The following is a 23,818-nucleotide window of genomic DNA, read 5'->3' on the forward strand; positions in this document are numbered from 1 at the left end:
TTCATGTAATTAGCAAGAGTCCATGAGCTAGTGACGTATGGGATATACATTCCTACCAGGAGGGGCAAAGTTTCTTAAACCTCAAAATGCCTATAAATACACCCCTCACCACACCCACAATTCAGTTTTACAAACTTTGCCTCCCGTGGAGGTGGTGAAGTAAGTTTGTGCTAGATTCTTCGTTGATATGCGCTTCGCAGCAGGCTGGAGCCCAGTTTTCCTCTCAGAGTGCAGTGAATGTCAGAGGGATGTGAAGAGAGTATTGCCTATTTGAATACAATGGTCTTCCTCTAGGGGATCTATTTCATAGGTTCTCTGTTATCGGTCGTAGAGATTTCTTCTCCTACCTCCCTTTTCAGATCGACGATATACTCTTATATACCATTACCTCTACTGATTCTCGTTTCAGTACTGGTTTGGCTATCTACTATATGTAGATGAGTGTCTTAGGGTAAGTAAGTCTTATTTTATTATGACACTCTAAAGCTATGGTTGGGCACTTTATTTATAAAGTTCTAAATATATGTGTTTAAACTTATATTTGCTATGATTCAGGATAATCAGTATTCCTTATTTCAGACAGTCAGTTTCATTATTTGGGATAATGCATATGAATAATTATTTTTTTCTTACCTTAAAAATTTTCAATTGACTTTTTTCCCTGTGGGCTGTTAGGCTCGCAGGGGCAGAAAATGCTACTATTTATTGCGTCATTCTTGGCGTGGACTTTTTTGGCGCAAAAATGTTGTCATTTCCGGCACCCTAATTGACGCTTGAAGTTTGTTCGTGGTTGCGTCATTTTTTGACGTATATGTGTTCAGACGTTTTTTTGCGCCAAAATTGTTGGCGTTGTTTTTTTCGGCGTCACAGGATGTGGCGTCATACTTGGCGCCAAAAAATATAGGCGTTGTACTTAACGCCAATAATGTGGGCGTCATTCTTGGCGCCAAAAAATGTGGGCGTCATTCTTGTCTCCACCTTTTTTTTCACATTATTTCAGTCTCATTTTTCATTGCTTCTAGTTGCTAGAGGCTTGTTCATTTGGCATTTTTTCCCATTCCTGAAACTGTCATTTAAGGAATTTGATAATTTTGCTTTATATGTTGTTTTTTCTATTACATATTGCAAGATGTCTCAACCTGACCCTGGATCAGAATCTACTTCTGGAAAGACGCTGCCTGATGCTGGTTCTACCAAAGTTAAGTGCATTTGTTGTAAACTTTTGGTAACTGTTCCTCCGGCTGTAGTTTGTGATAACTGTCATGATAAACTTTCTAATGCAGATTGTATTTCCATTAGTAATAATCCATTACCTGTTGTTGTTCCTTCAACATCTAATGCTCAGGATGTCCCTGTTAATGTAAAAGAATTTGTTTCTAAATCTATTAGGAAGGCTCTGTCTGTTATTCCTCCTTCCAGTAAACGTAAAAGGTCTTTTCAGATGAATTTTTAAGTGACCGCCATCATTCTGACTTGTCTGTTTCTGATGAGGATTTATCTGGTTCAGAAGATTCTGCCTCAGATATTGACACTGATAAATCTTCATATTTATTTAAGATGGAGTTTATTCGTTCTTTACTTAAAGAAGTGTTAATCGCATTAGATATGGAGGAGTCTAGTCCTCTTGATACTAAATCTACTAAGCGTTTAAATTCGTTTTTCAGACCTCATATAGTTATTCCAGAAGTTTTTCCAGTTCCTGATGCTATTTCAGAAGTAATTTCTAGGGAATGGAATAATCTGGGTACTTCATTTACTCCTTCTCAAAGGTTTAAGAAATTGTACCCTGTGCCATCTGATAGATTAGAGTTTTGGGATAAAATCCCTAAAGTTGATGGGGCTATCTCTACTCTTGCTAAACGTACTACTATTCCTACGGCGGATAGTACTTCCTTTAAGGATCCTTTAGATAGGAAGCTTGAATCCTTTCTAAGGAGAGATTATTTATGTTCAGGTAATCTTCTTAGACCTGCTATTTCTTTGGCTGATGTTGCTGCTGCTTCCACTTTCTGGTTGGAGGCTTTAGCGCAACAAGTGTCAGACCATAATGCTCATAGCATTGTTAAACTTCTTCAACATGCTAATAACTTTATTTGTGATGCCATTTTTGATATCATTAGAATTGATGTCAGGTATATGTCTTTAGCTATTTTAGCTAGAAGAGCTTTATGGCTTAAATCTTGGAATGCAGATATGACTTCTAAGTCAACTTTGCTTTCTCTTTCTTTCCTTTTTGGGCTTTGAAATAGATTCAGTGTCCATGACTTTGTCTCTAACAGAAAAGAGACGTCTGAAGTTGGTTTCAGCCTGTCGAAACCTTCAGTCTCAATGGTTCCCTTCGGTAGCTTTGTGCATGGAAATTCTAGGTCTCATGACTGCTGCATCGGACGCGATCACCTTTGCTCGTTTTCACATGAGATCTCTTCAGCTTTGTATGCTGAACCAGTGGTGTAGGGATTATACAAATATATCACAAATAATATCCTTAAATCCCAATGTTCGATCTTCTCTGACTTGGTGGTTAGATCACCATCGTTTAGTTCTAGGGGCCTCTTTTGTTCGTCCAACCTGGACTGTGATCTCAACAGATGCGAGTCTTTCAGGTTGGGGAGCTGTATGGGGATCTCTGACAGCGCAGGGGGTTTGGGAATCTCAGGAGACGAGATTACCAATCAACATTTTGGAACTCCGTGCAATTTTCAGAGCTCTTCAGTTCTGGCCTCTTCTGAAGAGAGAATCGTTTATTTGTTTTCAGACAGACAATATCACAACCGTGGCGTATGTCAATCATCAAGGTGGGACTCACAGTCTTCTAGCTATGAAAGAAGTATCTCGGATACTTGTATGGGCGGAATCCAGCTCCTGTCTAATCTCTGCGGTTCACATCCCAGGTGTAGACAATTGGGAAGCGGATTATCTCAGTCGCCAGACGTTACATCCGGGCGAATGGTCTCTTCACCCAGAGGTATTTTTTCAGATTGTTCAAATCTGAGGACTTCCAGAAATAGATCTGATGGCCTCTCATCTAAACAAGAAACTTCCCAGGTATCTGTCCAGATCCAGGGATCCTCAGGCGGAAGCAGTGGACGTGTTGTCACTTCCTTGGAATTATCATCCTGCCTATATCTTTCCGCCTCTAGTTCTTCTTCCAAAGGCGATTTCCAAAATTCTAATGGAACGTTCGTTTGTACTGCTGGTGGCTCCAGCATGGATTCACAGGTTTTGGTATGCGGATCTCATTCGGATGGCCAGTTGCCAACCTTGGACACTTCCGTTAAGACCAGACCTTCTATCTCAAGGCCCTTTTTTCCATCAGGATCTCAAATCATTAAATTTGAAGGTATGGAAATTGAACGCTTGATTCTTAGTCATAGAGGTTTCTCTGACTCAGTAATTAATACTATGTCACAGGCTCGTAAATCTGTGTCTAGGAAGATTTATTATCGAGTCTGGAAGACTTCCATTTCTTAGTGTTCTTCTCATAAATTCTCCTGGCCTTCTTTTAGAATTCCTAGAATTTTACAGTTTCTTCAGGATGGTTTGGATAAAGGTTTGTCTGCAAGTTCCTTGAAAGGACAAATCTCTGCTCTTTCTGTTCTTTTTCACAGAAAGATAGCTAATCTTCCTGATATTCATTGTTTTGTACAGGCTTTGGTTCGTATCAAACCTGTCATTAAGTCAATCTCTCCTCCTTGGAGTCTTAATTTGGTTCTGAGGGCTTTACAAGCTCCTTCGTTTGAACCTATGCATTCTCTGGATATTAAATTACTTTCTTGGAAAGTTTTGTTCTTTTTGGCCATCTGTTCTGCTAGAAGAGTTTCTGAGTTATCTGCTCTTTCTTGTGAATCTCCTTTTCTGATTTTTCATCAGGATAAGGCGGTGTTGCGGACTTCATTTCAATTTTTACCTAAGGTTGTGAATTCTAACAACATTAGTAGAGAAATTGTTGTCCCTTCATTGTGTCCGAATCCTAAGAATTCTCTGGAGAAATCTTTACATTCTTTGGATGTAGTAAGAGCTTTAAAATATTATGTTGACGCTACTAAAGATTTTAGAAAGACTTCTAGTCTCTTTGTTATCTTTTCTGGTTCCAGGAAAGGTCAGAAAGCTTCTGCCATTTCTTTGGCGTCTTGGTTAAAAACTTTGATTCATCATGCTTATGTGGAGTCTGGTAAATCCCCGCCTCAAAGGATTACGGCTCATTCTACTAGGTCAGTTTCTACTTCCTGGGCTTTTAGGAATGAAGCTTCTGTTGATCAGATTTGCAAAGCAGCAACTTGGTCTTCTTTGCATACTTTTACTAAATTCTACCATTTTGATGTTTTCTCTTCTTCTGAAGCAGTTTTTGGTAGAAAAGTACTTCAGGCAGCTGTTTCAGTTTGATTCTTCTGCTTATAATTTCAGTTTTTTTCATTATTAAGATTAAAACTTTTGATTTGGGTTGTGGATTATTTTTCAGCGGAATTGGCTGTCTTTATTTTATCCCTCCCTCTCTAGTGACTGTTGCATGGAAGTTCCACATCTTGGGTATCTGCTATCCCATACGTCACTAGCTCATGGACTCTTGCTAATTACATGAAAGAAAACATAATTTATGTAAGAACTTACCTGATAAATGCATTTCTTTCATATTAGCAAGAGTCCATGAGGCCCACCCTTTTTGTGGTGGTTATGATTTTTTTGTATAAAGCACAATTATTCCAATTCCTTATTTTTGATGCTTTCGCTCCTTTCTTATCACCCCACTTCTTGGCTATTCGTTAAACTGAATTGTGGGTGTGGTGAGGGGTGTATTTATAGGCATTTTGAGGTTTGGGAAACTTTGCCCCTCCTGGTAGGAATGTATATACCATACGTCACTAGCTCATGGACTCTTGCTAATATGAAAGAAATGAGTTTATCAGGTAAGTTCTTATATAAATTATGTTTTTTCTTTAATGATTCAGATAGAGAATACAATTTTAAACAACTTTCAAATTTACTTCTATTATTTAATTTGCTGCCTTCTCTTGTTTTACTTTGCTAAAATGTTTATCTAGGTAAGCTCAGGAGCAGCAAAGAACCTAGGTTCTAGCTGCTGATTGGTGGCTGGATATATAGACCGATTGTCATTGGCTCACCCATGTGTTCAGTTAGAAACCAGTAGTGCATTGCTGCTTCTTGAACGAATGATACCAAGAGAATGAAACAAATTAGATAATAGAAGTAAATTAGAAAGTTGTTTAAAATGTTATTCTGAATATCTGAATCGTGAAAGAAAATTTTGGGGTTTCATGACCCTTTAATAACTAGAATGTTATATCCCAGATTAGTTGAACCTTTGAAAAAATGAAGATCTTGATTCTTTCTAACAGTGCACTACATTTGTTACATTGTAAAATCTTATGTTTTGGCTCCACCTTTTAATAGAAGGAAACTCTTGCTTTATAAACAAGTTATTCTCACATCCAGATATGATATATCTATGATAAAGTAATGGCAAACAGAATTTATGTATATAATATATTTGTGTGTTTTTGTTTTCTACTGTGGTAGCAGCTTCTCATTTACTCACATCGTCTTTCTTCTAACTGTTGTAGTCTTGAGAATAGCATGTGACTCACCCCCACATGAAATCTTTCATCAGAAACCTAAGATTCCTTATGTCATATGAGATGCTTAATGTCCCTGAGACAACAAATAGTAAATATTCTAAAATATAAACAAACAATAATCACACAAAGAGAGTTTTTGCAACCACTATATATCTTGCAGTAGAAAGAACAAAGCCAATAAAGGAGTGTGACAGAATGTAGAAAATGACATAATATAAATACAAGGGTTCAATTGAGATCCATAATGGCATCCTTGAAAAATATCAGAAATAAGAGAGAAGTATGATTCAGAAGATGAAGGAAACATTGCAATGTACATTTTGGCAGCAGATAAGATCCTAAGGGCTTTTTTTTTTTTTTTTTAAATAATTTTTTATTGAAGTTGTGAGAAGAAACAAATATCATTCAAAAATTGTCCATAAACAATAGTAACATAAGAGCAGAGTATACATTGCTATCGGATATCATACACTAATGAGAGGCAAGTAAAGGGCTTGGACTAAATAAGTTGGAACTTCATTTTCTATTATGTGGCGAATGGTCCCCACATCAGTAGGGGAGATATTAATTAGACTAATCTAATAATATCGAGATGTGGGGAGTTGGCCTTTGTGTTGGCCGTGTGTGGGCAGTGATATATGGAAGGGGGAGGAATTTCAACGGACACAAGCCTTTAAGATGGAGGGGGAAAGGGAAGGGTAGCTATCAATGATACAATAGTAGGGTAATGAGGGGAACCAGGAGAGGATATATAATATGAGTGCGCAAGGTGATTATTAGTTTGTAGAGTAAATATTATTATATCTAGTGATGAGGGAAATATGTACGTCCTAAGAGGTAGTATGTGGAATAAATGTTAGAGCTGAGCCTGCTCAGACCTTTGTGTAACAAGATACCTTGGTTCTGCATGCGCATCTATCTATCTTTTCTCTTCAATAAGGGAATACATAGTATTAAGAGTATATTGAAGCTCTGTTATATGCTTTTGTGTAGAGGGCAATAGTTATCTCTATCTAGCTGTCCCGGTCGTAATTAGTCAGTTGACAAGACTATATGGAGGGCATATTGAGGGGGAAAACCCCTGGTAGATGGGTGAGGCAGTCTCGTGAGGACATGACCTACAGTACTCTAACATGATTTATAGAAAATACTTTAATGGGATAAATACATAAGCTTATAAAGCTATCTTGGACATGAATGGGACCTGATGACAGTGAATTACACGTGGGGGCTAGCCACTGTGTCCTACATATATATAAGTAAGGAAATGCAGAGCTTCCACAACAATTATTAGTGGCAAGTTATATCTAAGTGAGGAAAATTATTATCTGTAAAGGCTCGAAGACCTCGAAAGACATTCAAAGTAAGAATGAGATACAAACATATATTTTCTAATATCAACTGATCATAAAGCCTCTGTAATCAAATATTACTGCACTTTTATCAGGGCATGTGAAGCTTGATAGTGTGAGTTAGTCGGGCTTAAAAAAAAGATATGGTCTGCTAATAATAAGCAATATGAGGGTAAGTGGACTCTGTACAGGGTTTAGGATCAGCCTGTTGGCAAGTCATTTATCTTTCAAATAGAGATTAGAGTCCTGTTCCTATGGAGTTGTATGGGCTATCTGAATAATACTCTTGTAAAGTTATGTAACTGGATAAACTTATACTGTATAATATCCTCTGGTTATAACATCTCTATGGTCATGTATTATTGTAACATTATGTTGGTTTGTGAGACTTGATAATGCGTAATTTGGTCCTAAAAAGCTATGGTCTGCCAAGAATACATAATATAATATAAGGGGAGCTGACCTTAAGTGGTTTTTCACCACTACTTGTTGAGAAGACCTTAGGTGTATCAAAATACATTAGAGCCCAAATCCTGAGGAGCTGTGTTAAACTATCTTAGCAGTACTCAATACTTAGATGTATGTGATGTTAGGTATCATCATTTTACCCTCTCTTTCCTTTTGAGAAAATCAAAACATTAAGTTATAACTACTATAAATATGGGGAAAGGAGGAAAGCTATCAAATCTAATTAAGCTATGAGGTTTTTATGGAAATATTGCTATAGTTACTAATGTTGTAGAACTCCTTACAGTGGAGGAAGTGCTTCACTACGCACTTATACACACTGATGTTAGACTTAGTTCCTCTATCCTGTTCCCTAATGTATCAGTGCATAATACACACCCATGGCTTTAGAGTTATCAATCTAAGTAATAAGGAGGTACAGTTAACTTTTAACAAACATAAGAAGCAAAATAAGTAACATGGGAACTGATAACAGACAAGTAAACCACAGAACCAGCTCCATATAAAACCGCAACAGTCTGCAGTCTTTGTTCTCAGACATTTAAGTCTTCATCTAGAAAGCAGAGTAATTCAAAATAGTGCGTTTTAGCAAGATAACATTCTGAGAACTGTTATATTTAGGCAAATAAGCTCCAAGTTTATAAGCGGAACTAACCCACTCCAGATCTAACTAGGAATGAAGGTTATTGCAGGAAGAGCTGGAGGCTGATCCTAAGGGCTTTTAAAGTGACAGTAAACACATTGTTCTTACAAAACATTTCTGTTGTCTCGCTATAAAATAACAACCAAGTCTAAAAAAATGTTTTAAACAAATTAACATCTTGTTTGCTTCAGTTGTTTTTCAGTAACCAATCTCCACCCACACTTGCCTGTAGGAGCCAATCTGAGACTTAGTGTGCAAACAAAAGGCTAAACATGCCCATAATGTTAGCATTACGAGCACTGTTTTGCAGTTTATCTGCTAAAGCCAATTAGGGAAATATATGTACCAAGATTGACATTGAGAATTCTGCAGTATGAATTTCCAGCTTTGAGAATTAGAAAATTCACAATAAAAGGGACACTCAAGTAAAATGTAAACTTTCATGATTCAGATAGAGCAGCAATTTTAAGCAACTTTCCAATTTACTTCCATAAATAAAATGTGCACAGTCTTTTTATATTTACACGTTTTGAGGCCCCAGCTCCTACTGAGCATGTGCAAGTATTCAGAGAATATACGTATATGCATTTGTGATTGGCTGATGGCTGTCACATGATACGGGGGAGCAGAACTAGACATAACTTTGAAATTTTTTAGAAAAAAAAATCTTCTAATCATTTGATGTTCAGACTATGGGGCTGAATTATCAAGTTCCGAATGGAACTTGATGCCCCTGTTTGCGCGCGAGACTTCAGGCTAACTGGAAACAGAAGTTATGCAGCCTAAAGGGCGCTGCTCCATAACTTGTCCGCCTGCTCTGAGGCTGCGGACATAAATATGCCAGATCCTATACGATCAGGCTGATTGACACCCCCCTGCTAGCGGCCGATTGGCCGTGAATCTGCAGGGGGCAGCATTGCACAAGCAGTTCACAAGAACTGCTTGTGCAATGATGAATGCCGACAGTATATGCTTATCTATCGATGTGCGCGGACATGATACGCTACATTGTATCTTGTCTGTCCGCACTTTAATAAATCGGCCCCTATAAGTGCAATTTCATTGTCTTTTTATCATGCATTTGTTGATGATGAAAAAACTACTGTATTTACTGGTCCTTTTAAGAAGTAAATTACACAAAAAATAAATACTAAAAGTATGTTGCAAAGTTGTTTTACTATGCATAACTAAAGTTTTGTTTTATTTATTAAAATGTCAAGGTGTTTTACTGTCCCTATTAAGTCTGCCTATATTTCTATATTTTTCTCAACCTTTTTTTGTGGCAGGCAGCCCTGCCAATATAAATGTTCCCTAATTACCAAGTGCAGAATGTAAATATTATTGATTTATAATCAGTAAGAGGCAATTACACTTATCATAGAATTTAACAAATAGGATTTGAGCCAAACAACCAGAAACATTTTTAAACAGATATAGTTTTATATTTTAGAAGTGTACTTTAAAGTCTGAATGGAGATGCAGCAAGTGTTTGAAAATAATAAAAGCAAGTTACGGAGAACACACATATATAGTTCTGGTCTGTTAGGGAGGCCTGAGGGGAGAGGTTTGAAAACCCCTGCTCTATCTGAATCATGACAGAAGATGTGGGTTTTATGTCCCTTTAAGTGCGTTGTATTTGTCTTTTCACTGGCTACTTTTGAAAGTATATTTGACACTGACCTCACGTACCCGAATGTGTCACTATAAGAGTATGACTGAAAAATGGTTTAACCTACTACCTTTTTATGCCTTCTGGGTCTCATTTGACCTCCCAGGAGTTTATCTAGGTGAGTATTTTCTTTCCTTCTTTTTCCTATTTATTCTCCAAATAAGCTGTAGTTTGACACTTTGTAAACTGAATCCAGGAGGAGGAGAAGATTTATATGTTGGAATAGAGGCACCCTAAATACTTATGTGAGATTTCTACCTTCTCCAAGAATGCACAAGGCTGTGTATGCCATTAGTACTGGAGTATCACATCTTATGAGTCTAAAGCAATTGGTTTATTAGAATGTTTTCATCCTGTTTTATTTAAAGGGCACTAGCATTCATATTAAAAGGATATGAAACCCAAACATTTTATTTTGTCATTTAGATAGAGCTTACCATTTTAAGAGGTTTTCAATTTTTCTTTTATTATCAAATCAAATTTTCTTTGTTCCCATGATATTCTGTGTTCAAGAGATACCTAGGTAGGCATCTGGAGAATTACATGGCAAGAAAGTTCTACCATCTAGTGTTCTTGGAAGTGGATAACATTCTTGCAAAACTGCAGCCATATAGTGCTCCAGAAATGGGCAGGCTCCTAAGCATATGTCCCTGCTTTTTAACAAAACATACCAAGAGAACGAAGAAAAATGAATAATAGAAGTTAATTAGAAAGTTGTTTAAAATGTTGGGTTTCATATCCCTTTAATGGATTAAGTCGTGATTGGAATTTATAAGTGATCGGACTAGGTTGTAATGCTTCAAGAGATAAAAGATAATATGGCTTTTATAATTCTGTTTTATTAATAGATGTATGTGTTTGTTTTGCTTGTGACTTCTGTAGGTTTAGCTTTCCGGTATCCAGAAGAAGACTATGAGTCCTTTCCACTCCCTCCATCTGTGCCTTTGTTTTGCTTACCTATGGGGGCCACAATTGAATGCTGGGATCATCAGATCAGATACCCGCTTCCAATTTTTTCAACGTTTGTTCTTACAGATTCCTCAGCTGAGAAGGTAATGGTCTGAATGTATTCTGATTGTGGCTCAAGGTACAGTCTAATAGCAACAGTACGTGTGTATCCTGTCTTTGCTATTTGACTGCAGGTTGATCAGAAATGCAGACGTTTAGGGTACAACTGTTTATTGTCTGTACTCTCAAAAATCTTCCAAAAAAAATTAAAAATGTTTTGAGAATGAGAGAACAAGGCAGGTGTAAATAAATACAGGATGTATAAAACGTTCTATATGAATTGAGATGTAGTGCTTAAAGTGAGTAAGATTTTGTTTAAAGATATCTTTAAAAAAGTACATTCCTTTTAATTAGAACACACATGCAGTGTTTGTTTGCTGTGTTTCACAGATGTGAAGCACTTACATTATTCTTCAGCTCTTAGCATCCTGTGCAAGGTCATGTATTTAACACACAAAGTCAACACCAGAACAGGAATTTCCTGCCGATCGTGAGCTGAACACAGCCAGTTGTTGGTGGCTACACACAAATGATGCCTCTGATTGGCTCACCAACCATGTTCAGCTTCAGTAATTGATTGCCCTTCTGGAGCTGATTTTAATGAGGGTTAAACACACAGTGCTGTTCTAGCTCATTGGAACATTTTTATTATTGCTCCTTTATGCCCATTTAAGTCTCACAAGTGCAAGCATAATGCATTATGATCCATGCTAAGGTAAATTAGCATAACCAACTGTGGCATGTGAAGCTTAGTGATGATAGAATGGTGTCAGTGTGCAATTCATACTGTTATTTCATTTTTAAATAGACCCAGACACTTCAAACGTACCTGGGTACATTTTGTACTTTAGCCTTTCTTGATGCTTCATCTCCTGTCCTCCACCTCCATTTCTATAGTGAGGTTTACTTTACTCATAACTTCTACCTGAGCAATTCCAGCCATTCAAGCAAAAACACTGGGATATTTTAAGTATTAATCTTTTTAAATGAGCTTCAGTTCTGGGTGACATTTTGTTTCTTCCCAAGTCACATATCGTGTTTCAGTCATAATTTATTGTAAATTCAGAATGATTAAAATAAGAATTGTTCCGCTTCCATTTAATTAAAGGAAATTTAAATTAAACTGTCATGATATAGATAGAGCATGCAATTTTAACAACCTACCATTATCAAAGAGGTGCATAATCTTTTTTATGCACATTTTCTGAGACACCAGCTCCTGCTAAACATGTGCATGCATTGACAGTATATACATGTCTATGCATTGTGTGATTGGTTGATGACTATCACATGATTGACTGATGTAGGGGGTACAAAAATGTAACCAACTTTGAAATTTGTCGTAACAAATCTACTATACATTTGAAATGTGCATTATCTTTTTATTATGAATTTGTTGATTATGCAATTCTACTCTATTTAAAGGACAACTGAACCCAAATTTTTTCTTTCGTGATTCAGACAGAGCATGCAATTTTAAGCAACTTTCTAATTTACTCCTATTATCAATTTCTCCAACATTGGTGTGTCCGGTCCACGTCATCCATAACTTGTGGGAATATTCTCTTCCCCAACAGGAAATGGCAAAGAGCACAGCAAAAGCTGTCCATATAGTCCCTCCCAGGCTCCGCCCCCCCAGTCATTCTCTTTGCCGCTCTGAACAAGTAGCATCTTCACGGAGATGGTGAAGAGTATGTGGTGTTTAGTTGTAGTTTTTTATTCTTCTATCAAGAGTTTGTTATTTTAAAATAGTGCTGGTATGTACTATTTACTCTGAAACAGAAAGAGATGAAGAGTTCTGTTTATAAGAGGAGTATGATTTTAGCAGCAGTAACTAAAATCGATTGCTGTTCCCACACAGGACTGTTGAGCTGAGAGAACTTCAGTTGGGGGGAACAGTTTGCAGACTTTTCTGCTTAAGGTATGACTAGCCATTTTTCTGACAAGACTGTGTAATGCTGGAAGGCTGTCATTTTTCCCTCATGGGGATCGGTAAGCCATTTTCTTAGTCTCAAACAGAATAAAGGGCTTATTATGGGCTATAAACTGGTAGACACTTTTATGGGCTAAATCGAATGCTTTATTTAGGTATTATATGCAGTTTGAAGTTGAATTTCACACTTTTATAACTTTGGGGAACGTTTTTTACGCCAGGCACTTGTTTAGACACCTTCCCAGTCAGGAAGGGCCTTTCTCTGTAGTAGGCAGAGCCTCATTTTCGCGCCATTACTGCGCAGTTACTTTTGAGAACAGTACATGCAGCTGCATGTGTGTGGGTCTGGAATTCACTGAAAAGGTTCCTAGAAGGCTTCATTTGGTATCGTATACCCCCCTGGGATTGGTGAAGTCGCAGCAAAGGCTGGGGCTGGGACTGTAAGGGGGTTAAAATTGTAAACGGCTCCGGTTTCCACATTTTAAGGGTTAACAGCCTGAAATTTGGGGTGCAATACTTTGAATGCTTTAAGACACTGTGGTGAAAATTTGGTTAATTACTTCATAGTTTTTCACATATTCAGTAATAAAATGTGCCCTGTTTAACATTTAAAGAGACAGTAACGGTTTTGTTTTAAAACGGTTTTTGTGCTTTATTAACCAGTTTAAGCCTGTTTAACATGTCTGTGCCTTCAGATAGATCATGTTCTGTATGTATGGAAGCCAATGTGACTCCCCCTTCTAATATGTGTGATAATTGTGCCATAGCGTCCAAACAAAGTAAGGACAGTACTGTCACAAATAGTAAAGTTGCCCAAGATGATTCCTCAGATGAAGGAAGTAGACATAGTTCTACATCATCTCCTTCTGTGTCTACACCAGTTTTGCCCACGCAGGAGACCCCTAGTACTTCTAGCGCGCCAATGCTTGTTACTATGCAGCAATTGACGGCACTAATGGATAACTCCATAGCAAATATTTTATCTAAAATGCTAGCATTTCAGAGAAAGCGCGATTGCTCTGTTTTAAACACTGTAGAGCAGGAGGGCGCTGATGATAATTTTTCTGTCATACCCTCACACCAATCTGAAGTGGCAATGAGGGAGGTTTTGTCAGATGGGGAAATTTCTGATACAGGAAGAATTTCTCAGCAGGCAGAACCTGATGTTGTGACATTTAAATTTAAATTAGAGCATATCCGCGCATTGCTTAAAGAGGTGCTATCTACTCTGGATGATTGTGACAATCTGGTCATCCCAGAAAAATTGTGCAAGATGGACAAGTTCCTTGAGGTCCCGGTGCACCCTGATGCTTTTCCAATACCCAAACGGGTGGCGGACATAGTGAATAAGAAGTGGGAGAAGCCAGGCATACCTTGTGTCCCTCTTCCTATATTTAAGAAATTATTCCCTATGGTCGACCCCAGAAAGGACTTATGGCAAACAGTCCCTAAGGTCGAGGGGGCGGTTTCTACACTAGCCAAACGCACGACCATTCCTATTGAGGACAATTGTGCTTTCAAAGATCCTATGGATAAAAAATTGGAGGGTTTGCTTAAAAAGATTTTTGTACAGCAAGGTTACCTCCTTTAACCTATTTTGTGTATTATTCCTGTCACTACAGCAGCGTGGTTCTGGTTCGAAGAACTAGAAAAATCGCTCAGTAGGGAGACTCCGTATGAGGAAGTTATGGACAGAATTCACGCACTTAAGTTAGCTAATTCCTTTATTTTAGATGCCGCTTTGCAGTTAGCGAGATTAGCAGCGAAAAATTCAGGGTTTGCAATTGTGGCGCGCAGAGCGCTCTGACTAAAGTCTTGGTCGGCGGATGTATCTTCCAAGACAAAATTGCTTAATATCCCTTTCAAAGGTAAGACCCTTTTTGGGCCAGAATTGAAAGAAATTATTTCAGACATCACTGGGGGTAAGGGCCATGCCCTCCCACAAGATAGGCCTTTCAAGGCTAAGAATAAGTCTAATTTTCGTTCCTTTCACAATTTCAGGAACGGACCGGCCTCCAACTCTGCAGCCTCTAGACAAGAGGGTAACGCTTCCCAGACTAAACCAGCTTGGAAACAGATGCAAGGCTGGAACAAGGGTAAACAGGCCAAGAAGCCTGCTGCTGCTACCAAGACAGCATGAAGGGGTAGCTCCCGATCCGGGACCGGATCTAGTAGGGGGCAGACTCTCTCTCTTTGCTCAGGCTTGGGCAAGAGATGTTCAGGATCCCTGGGCACTAGATATAGTCTCTCAGGGTTATCTTCTAGAATTCAAGGAACTACCCCCAAGGGGAAGGTTCCACATGTCTCGCTTATCTTCTAACCAAATAAAGAGACAGGCATTCTTACATTGTGTAGAAGACCTGTTAAAGATGGGAGTGATACACCCAGTTCCAACTGTGGAACAAGGTCAGGGGTTTTACTCAAATCTGTTTGTAGTTCCCAAAAAAGAGGGAACTTTCAGACCAATTCTGGATTTAAAAATTCTAAACAAATTTCTCAGAGTTCCATCGTTCAAAATGGAAACCATTCGAACGATTTTACCTACAATCCAGGAGGGTCAATTTATGACTACCGTGGATTTAAAGGATGCGTATCTACATATTCCTATCCACAAAGATCATTATCAGTTCCTAAGGTTCGCCTTTCTGGACAAGCATTACCAGTTCGTGGCTTTCCCATTCGGGCTAGCCACTGCTTCAAGGATTTTCACAAAGGTGCTCGGGTCCCTTCTAGCGGTTCTAAGACCAAGGGGTATTGCAGTGGCACCTTACCTGGACGACATCCTAATCCAAGCGTCGTCTCTTTCCAAAGCAAAGGCTCATAAAGACATTGTTCTAGCCTTTCTCAGATCTCACGGGTGGAAGGTGAACGTAGAAAAGAGTTCCCTGTCTCCGTCGACAAGAGTTCCCTTCTTGGGAACAATAATAGATTCTTTAGAAATGAAGATTTTCCTGACAGATGTCAGAAAGTCAAAGCTTCTAAACGCTTGTCAAGTTCTTCACTCTATTCTGCAGCCTTCCATAGCTCAGTGCATGGAAGTAGTAGGGGTTGATGGTTGCAGCAATGGACATAGTTCCTTTTGCTCGAATTCATCTAAGACCAATTCAACTGTGCATGCTCAAGCAGTGGAATGGGGACTATACAGACTTGTCTCCAATGATTCAAGTAGACCAGATGACCAGAGACTCACTCCGTTGGTGGCTGACCCAGGATAACCTGTCCCAGGGAATGAGCTTCGCAGACCAGAGTGGGTCATTGTCACGACCGACGCCAGTCTATTAGGCTGGGGCGCGGTCTGGGATTCCCTGAAAGCTCAGGGTCTATGGTCTCGGGTCTCGGGAAGAGTCTCTTCTCCCGATAAACATTCTGGAACTGAGAGCGATATTCAGTGCTCTCCGGGCTTGGCCTCAACTAGCGAAGGCCAGATTCATAAGATTCCAGTCAGACAACATGACGACTGTTGCTTACATCAACCATCAGGGGGGAACAAGGAGTTCCTTGGCGATGAGAGAGGTGTCCAAAATCATCAAATGGGCGGAGGATCACTCCTGCCACCTATCTGCAATCCACATCCCAGGAGTAGACAACTGGGAGGCGGATTATCTGAGTCGTCAGACTTTCCATCCGGGGGAGTGGGAACTTCACCCGGAGGTGTTTGCCCAGTTGACTCAATTATGGGGCATTCCAGACATGGATCTGATGGCGTCTCGTCAGAGCTTCAAGGTTCCTTGCTACGGGTCCAGATCCAGGGATCCCAAGGCGACTCTAGTGGATGCATTAGTGGCGCCTTGGTCCTTCAACCTAGCTTATGCGTTTCCGCCATTCCCTCTCCTTCCCAGGCTGGTAGCCAGGATCAAACAGGAGAAGGCCTCTGTGATTCTGATAGCTCCTGCGTGGCCACGCAGGACTTGGTATGCAGACCTGGTGAATATGTCATCGGCTCCACCATGGAAGCTAAATTTGATACAGGATCTTCTAGTGCAAGGTCCATTCGAACATCCAAATCTAGTTTCTCTCCAGCTGACTGCTTGGAAATTGAACGCTTGATTTTATCCAAGCGCGGGTTTTCGGATTCATTGATAGATACTTTGGTCCAAGCCAGAAAACCCGTGACGAGAAAAATTTACCATAATATATGGAAAAGATATATCTGTTGGTGTGAATCCAATGGATTCTCATGGAGTAAGATTAAAATTCCCAGGATCCTCTCCTTTCTCCAAGAAGGTTTGGATAAGGGATTGTCAGCGAGTTCTCTAAAAGGACAGATTTCTGCTCTATCTGTCTTGTTACACAAACAACTGGCAGCTGTGCCAGATGTTCAAGCTTTTGTACAGGCTTTGGTCAGGATCAAGCCTGTTTACAGACCTTTGACTCCTCCCTGGAGTCTAAATTTAGTTCTTTCAGTTCTTCAAGGGGTTCCGTTTGAACCCTTACATTCCATAGATATCAAGTTATTATCTTGGAAAGTTCTGTTTTTGGTTGCTATTTCTTCTGCTAGAAGAGTTTCTGAATTATCTGCTTTGCAGTGTGACCCACCCTATCTGGTGTTCCATTCAGATAAGGTTGTTTTGCGTACCAAGCCTGGTTTTCTTCCAAAAGTTGTTTCCAACAAGAATATTAACCAGGAAATAGTTGTTCCTTCTTTGTGTCCGAATCCAGTTTCAAAGAAGGAACGTTTGTTACACAATTTAGATGTAGTCCGTGCTTTAAAGTTCTATTTAGAAGCAACAAAGGATTTCAGACAAACTTCTTCTCTGTTTGTCGTTTATTCTGGTAAGAGGAGAGGTCAAAAAGCTACTGCTACCTCTCTTTCCTTCTGGCTGAAAAGCATCATCCGATTGGCTTACGAGACTGCTGGACGGCAGCCTCCTGAACGAATCACAGCTCACTCTACTAGGGCTGTGGCTTCCACATGGGCCTTCAAGAACGAGGCTTCTGTTGATCAGATATGTAAGGCAGCGACTTGGTCTTCTCTGCACACTTTTGCCAAATTCTACAAATTTGATACTTTTGCTTCCTCTGAGGCTATTTTTGGGAGAAAGGTTTTGCAAGCCGTGGTGCCTTCTGTTTAGGTAACCTGGTTTGCTCCCTCCCTTCATCCGTGTCCTAAAGCTTTGGTATTGGTTCCCACAAGTTATGGATGACGCCGTGGACCGGACACACCAATGTTGGAGAAAACAGAATTTATGCTTACCTGATAAATTACTTTCTCCAACGGTGTGTCCGGTCCACGGCCCGCCCTGGTTTTTTTAATCAGGTTTGAAAAATTTCTTTCTTTATACACTACATTCACCACGGCACCCTATAGTTTCTCCTTTTTTTTCTCCTATCCGTCGGTCGAATGACTGGGGGGGCGGAGCCTGGGAGGGACTATATGGACAGCTTTTGCTGTGCTCTTTGCCATTTCCTGTTGGGGAAGAGAATATTCCCACAAGTAATGGATGACGCCGTGGACCGGACACACAACGTTGGAGAAAGTAATTTATCAGGTAAGCATAAATTCTGTTTTTTCTTCGTTCTCTTGATATCTTTATTTGAAAAAGAAGATATCTAAGCTTTTTTAACTCTGGACAGCACTTATTGATGTATGAATTTATCCACCAATCAGCAAGAACAACCCAGGTTGTTCACCAAAAATGGGCCGACATCTAAACATACATTCTTGCATTTCAAATAAGATACCAAGAGAATGAACAAAAATTTGATTATAGGAGTAAATTAGAAAGTTGCTTAAAATGTCATGCTCTATCTGAATCACAAAAGAAAAAAATGGGTTTAGTGTCCCTTTAATGGTTCTTTAAGCTTAAAGTGTCAGTAAACCTTAAAAATAATGTTATATAATTCTGCACATAGTGCAGAATTATATAACATTATATTAGCCTTATCTGTATTAGATGTAATATTCCCTTTTAATTTTAAAAAAACCCGGCTGTTTTACAGACCCGCTCTCTGCTGAGCGGGTCTGTTATATTCACACAGCGCATTGGGCCAGCTGTATAGTCACAGCCCGGCCCGACAGCGCCATAACACAAAGTGCAGCTCGCTCCTGCTGTCAGACAGAGCAGGAGCGAGCTGCACTTTGTGTTATGGCGCGGTCGGGCTGGGCTGTGACTATACAGCTGGCCCGATGTGCTGTGTGAATAAAACAGACCCGCTCAGCAGAGAGCGGGTCTGTAAAACAGCCGGGTTTTTTTTAAAATTAAAAGGGAATATTACGTTTAATACAGATAAGGCTAATATAATGTTGTATAATTCTGCACTATGTGCAGAATTATATAACATTATTTTTGAGGTTTACTGTCCCTTTAAGGACTAAGCATTTTAGTTTCCCACTATATTCTATTTTTTTTTTATAGGTTTATGGTGCTGCTATTCAATTCTATGAGCCATACCCACGTGAGATGTTGTCTGAGAAACAGATGATTCAGCTTGGCTTAATTACTGCTGTGGAAAAGAAAGTCCTTACTTCCAAAACCATCAATTGTAACAAGTGTATCTGTCTGCTCTCAAGATGGCCTTTTTTTGAAACGTTCCGCAAATTTCTTATGTTCATCTATAAACTGTCTGTGTCTGGACCGCACACTCTACCTATTGAGAAGTATGTTTCACATTATATGCATACCAAGCCATTAAAACAACAAGCAATGCTATGGATATGATTTTTAGATTAATAAGGTTTAAATCTCCCAGCATTTCTATTATATTAAAGCATTTTTCTAATGTGCTGTTCTGTAGCCTCTTACTGTCTCACCCTTTTTTATTTATTTAAATGTACTTTTTAATTGGACAGAATAATTGACTTTTTTAACACCAAAGTAATTTGGTTAATTTATTATTGCTGAGAGAAAGTTTTCTAGAAATGGAAAATAAATTTGTGCTTGGGTTAATTTGATGAAATTTTGAAATTTAACTATTTTGGTAGTGGATTATTTTCCTACACACAATTAAACTAAACACTAAATTCAAAATTAAACTTTAATTACTTTGATAGAGCACGCCATAAAAAAAAAGAACTATTTTCAATTGTATTATCAAATTTTGAAGGGTAAGCTTGGTAGACTCAGGAGTGTGCACACGTTTGATGCAATGTAATATTACTACAAACACTGCTGCCATACAGTGCTAAAAACACATTAACTCTCCTGAGCTCATTTGAGCCTACGAAGTCTCCTTTTTTAAAGAGCCATAGTAATAGAAAATGACATGCTTTAATTATTGTCATATTAAGATTATTGATCCTGCAACAAAGGGGTTAAACACACAGAAATAGCACCACTTGGGACTCACAGAGCATTGCAGGTCCCGAGCGATAACTGTTGCTGATCCAATCAGCAGCGCTAGTTACATTTAACCCCTTTGCGTGGGTTTAACACACAGTATTGCCAATTTGATATTCCAATTAGAGCATTTAATTTTTTCACTAATATGCACCTTCAATTAAGGATACCAAGAGAATGAAGCAAATTTGATAAACAAAGTTAATTAGAAAGTTTTATTAAAATCTAATGCTCTGCCTAAAGCAGAAACATTTAATTTGGACTTAAGTGTAGCTTTAAAAGAAAAGGTTATTATCATGCAAAGTTCTTGTTAAGGTGGCGCGAGTCCACGAAAATCCTTGTGGGAATTCACCTCCTGGCCACCAGGAGGAGGCAAAGCTTTACACACCACACCAAAGCTTTAAGTATCACTCCTACTTTCCTTTCCTTCCCAGTAGTTCTTTGTCTCGTCAATGAGAAGGCAAGGATAGAGGTGTTCAGGATTTATTGAAGGATTACAGGGATATTACTCCCAAACATTTTCCCTCAGTGGATAGTTCCTGGAAGAGAGAGACATAGGAGAGTACTGGCTGTGGTGGTCACAAGCACCACGTATGGAGAGGAGAGAGCACAGCATGGGAAAAGTTTGTAGCCCAGAACCGTAGCGGTTAAACTTTTACCCGCCTTATGCGGTTTTGCGTGCTCTTCTTCTACATTTCCACATTAAATATGGCGGCAGTCCTTTACTGCATCGGTCACTCTTGTCTGCGGTGCGTTCGTTATTGGAGGGGGTAAGATAAACTCTACAGCTAGAGCAAGGGGGATATATTGAAGGAACTTGATAAAGGACATTTTCATAATCTATAACCTCATGTGAAACATTTTTTGGTAATACTAGACAAGAAAACTTGTGGTGCCTTTCTTATGACCCAATCCAAAAAAGAGATTACTGCATAATCTGGATGTGGTTAGGATGTTGATATCTTATTTGCAAGCTACTAAGGATTTTAGTCAGTCCTCTAGCTTGTCTGTCCTGTTTCCAGGTAAAACATAAGAAGAAAAAAAGGGACCACTTCAGTTTAGCATTTGCTTCATGCTTGAAGAGTTGGATTCTCAGGGTTTCCTTGGAGGTGGAACAATCGCAGGCTCCAAGAATTTCAGATTATGTAGCCTGTTTTTTTTTTTTTACATAGTGGGCTTTTAAGAATGGAGCTTTTACACAATATTATTTTATTGTGTTTATCTTGACAGATGCAGTTTTTGAAAGGAAGCTCAGGCAGTACTTCAGGCAGTAGTTCCTGGTAAATAGGGGCCTGCTTTTTCTCATTTTTTTCCTACACATTTTCCTTTGTGGAATTCACAGCTTGGGTATTAGTTCCCACAAGTAAGGATTTCCATGGACTCTCACCACCTTAGAAAAAAAAAACCATAATTTATTTTTACTTAATACATTTTTTTCTTTCTTGGTGATGAGAGTCCACAAACCCACTTATTTTACCTAGTTGTCAGCAGTTCTGTTTTGCGCCTCTTTACCCGACTATCTTTCTTACTTCTTCCTCCTATCCTTGACTATAAATACTACTGGGAGGGAAAGGGAAGTAGGAGGGATTTTTAAAGCTTTGGTGTGGGGTGACTTTGCCTCCTCCTGATGGCCAGGAGCTGAATTCTCACAAGTAAGGCTTTTTAGTGGTCTCTCACCACCAAAAAATAAATTAATTGGGTAAGAATAAATTCTGTTCTATTCTTTAGAACATTTTCTTTTAAATGCTTTTCATGAAATTGTTGTGTTTTATGAATTACTGAAGTTTTGAATTACATTTTTGTGTATCACAGGAATTTCAATGGACACTAGTGTAAAAATAAAAGGCACTATTTTGTTAGACCATTTTATTTTTAAGCAAGTTTCCTTTGTTTTGTTTTTTGCTTGTTTTTTTAACCTCGTATTTGACTCCTTGAACTCTTGGAACTCCCCTCATTTTGCTCCAGATGAGAATATAGCTAGTGACATGAACATATGCATGTATGCCTGATTCTCATTTGTTCAATTGCTTTATTCATGAGCACTGCTTACCTATGTATTTAACCCCATTATATAGGTTTTAAACACTTACGGCTAGATTACGAGTTTTGCGTTATGAGCGGCTCGGTGCTAACTTGCAAGTTATTTCCACTGCTTACCTCCCTATAGCGCTGCTATTACAGGTTTGCAAAAACCCGGCGTTAGCAGGCAATATAGCAGCGTTGAGCAAAATTGAGCTCCATACCGCACTCAAATACCAGTGCTGCTTTGAGCTGGTTTTACGTGCTCATTCACGATTTCCCCATAGACATCAATGGGGATAGCCAGCTAAATAAAAGCCTAACACCTGCAATAAAGGAGCGTAAAGCTCCGTAACGCTGCCCCATTGATTTTTATGGGGAAAGAATATGTATGTTTACACCTAACACCCTAACATAAACCCCGAGTCTAAACACCCCTAATCTGCCGCCCCCAACATCGCCGACACCTACATTACACTTATTAACCCCTAATCTACTGCCCCGACATCGCCGCCATCTACCTACACTTATTAACCCCTAATCTGCCGCCCCTAGCATCGCTGCCACGTACATTACACTTCTTAACCCCTAATCTGCCGCCCCCAACGTCGCCGCCACTATACTAAAGTTATTAACCCCTAATTCTAAACCTAACACCCACTAACTTTAATATAATTAAAATAAATCTAAATAAAAATTACTATCATTAACTAAATAATTCCTATTTAAAACTACTTACCTGTAAAATAAAACCTATGCTAGCTACAATATAACTAAGTTACATTGTAGCTAGCTTAGGTTTATTTTTATTTCACAGGCAAGTTTGTATTTATTTTAACTAGGTAGAATAGTTAGTAAATAGTTATTAACTTTTTACTAGCTATCTAGCTAAAATAAATACAAATTTACCTGTAAAATAAAACCTAACCTGAGTTACACTAACACCTAACCTTACACTACAATTAAATAAATTACATTAATTAAATACAATGAACTAAATTACAAAAAAAACACTAAATTACACAAAATAAAAAATAAATGATCAAATATTTAAACTAATTACACCTAATCTAATAGCCCTATCAAAATAAAAAAGCCCCCCCCAAATAAATAAAAACCCTTGCCTACAGTAAACTACCAATCACCCTTAAAAGGGCCTTTTTGCGGAGCATTGCCCCAAAGGAATCAGCTCTTTTACCTGTAAAAAATTAATACAAATAACCCCCCAACAGTAAAACCCACCACCCACACAACCAACCCCCCCCAAATAAAAACCTACCTAAAAACCTAAGCTCCCCATTGCCCTGAAAAGGGCATTTGTATGGGCATTGCCCTTAAAAGGGCATTTAGCTCTATTTCTGCCCAAACCCTAAGCTAAAAATAAAACCCACCCAATAAACCCTTAAAAAAAAAAAAAAAAAAACTAACTAACCCCCGAAGATCCACTTACAGTTTTTGAAGACCGGACATCCATCCTCAATGAAGCCGGGAGATGTATTCATCCAAGCAGCAAGAAGTGGTCCTCCATACGGGCAGAAGTCTTCATCCAGACAGCATCTTCTATCTTCATCCTTCCGACGTGGATTGGCTCCATCTTCAAGCCATCCGGTGCGGATCATCCTCTTCTTTCTACGGCTCTTCAAGAATGAATTCTCCTTTAAATGACGTCATCCAAGATGGCGTCCCATCAGCCAATCGGAATTAAAGGTGAAAAAATCCTATTGGCTGATGCAATCAGTCAATAGGATTGAGCTTCAATCCTATTGGCTGATGCAATCAGCCAATAGGATTGAGCTTGCATTCTATTGGCTGATTAAGCTCGCATTTTATAATAATTTTATTTTAGTGTTTGCGA

The 23,818-nt window shown here is 38.8% G+C and overlaps 1 protein-coding gene across 1 annotated transcript in view; it reads left to right on the forward strand.

The window, feature by feature from the left end:
- The first annotated feature begins 10,608 nt into the window (after positions 1 to 10,608).
- The window catches only part of DENND4C (DENN domain containing 4C), a 474,079-nt gene continuing 460,869 nt past the window's right edge, over positions 10,609 to 23,818 (forward strand). The window contains 2 exon segments of the mRNA XM_053702651.1: positions 10,609 to 10,778; positions 19,024 to 19,265. Of these exon segments, the coding sequence (XP_053558626.1) occupies positions 10,686 to 10,778; positions 19,024 to 19,265 (335 nt within the window). The 5' untranslated portion in view covers positions 10,609 to 10,685.

The sequence above is a fragment of the Bombina bombina genome, chromosome 2 (genome assembly GCF_027579735.1).
Source record: "Bombina bombina isolate aBomBom1 chromosome 2, aBomBom1.pri, whole genome shotgun sequence".
In the NCBI taxonomy this organism is placed as follows: domain Eukaryota; kingdom Metazoa; phylum Chordata; class Amphibia; order Anura; family Bombinatoridae; genus Bombina; species Bombina bombina.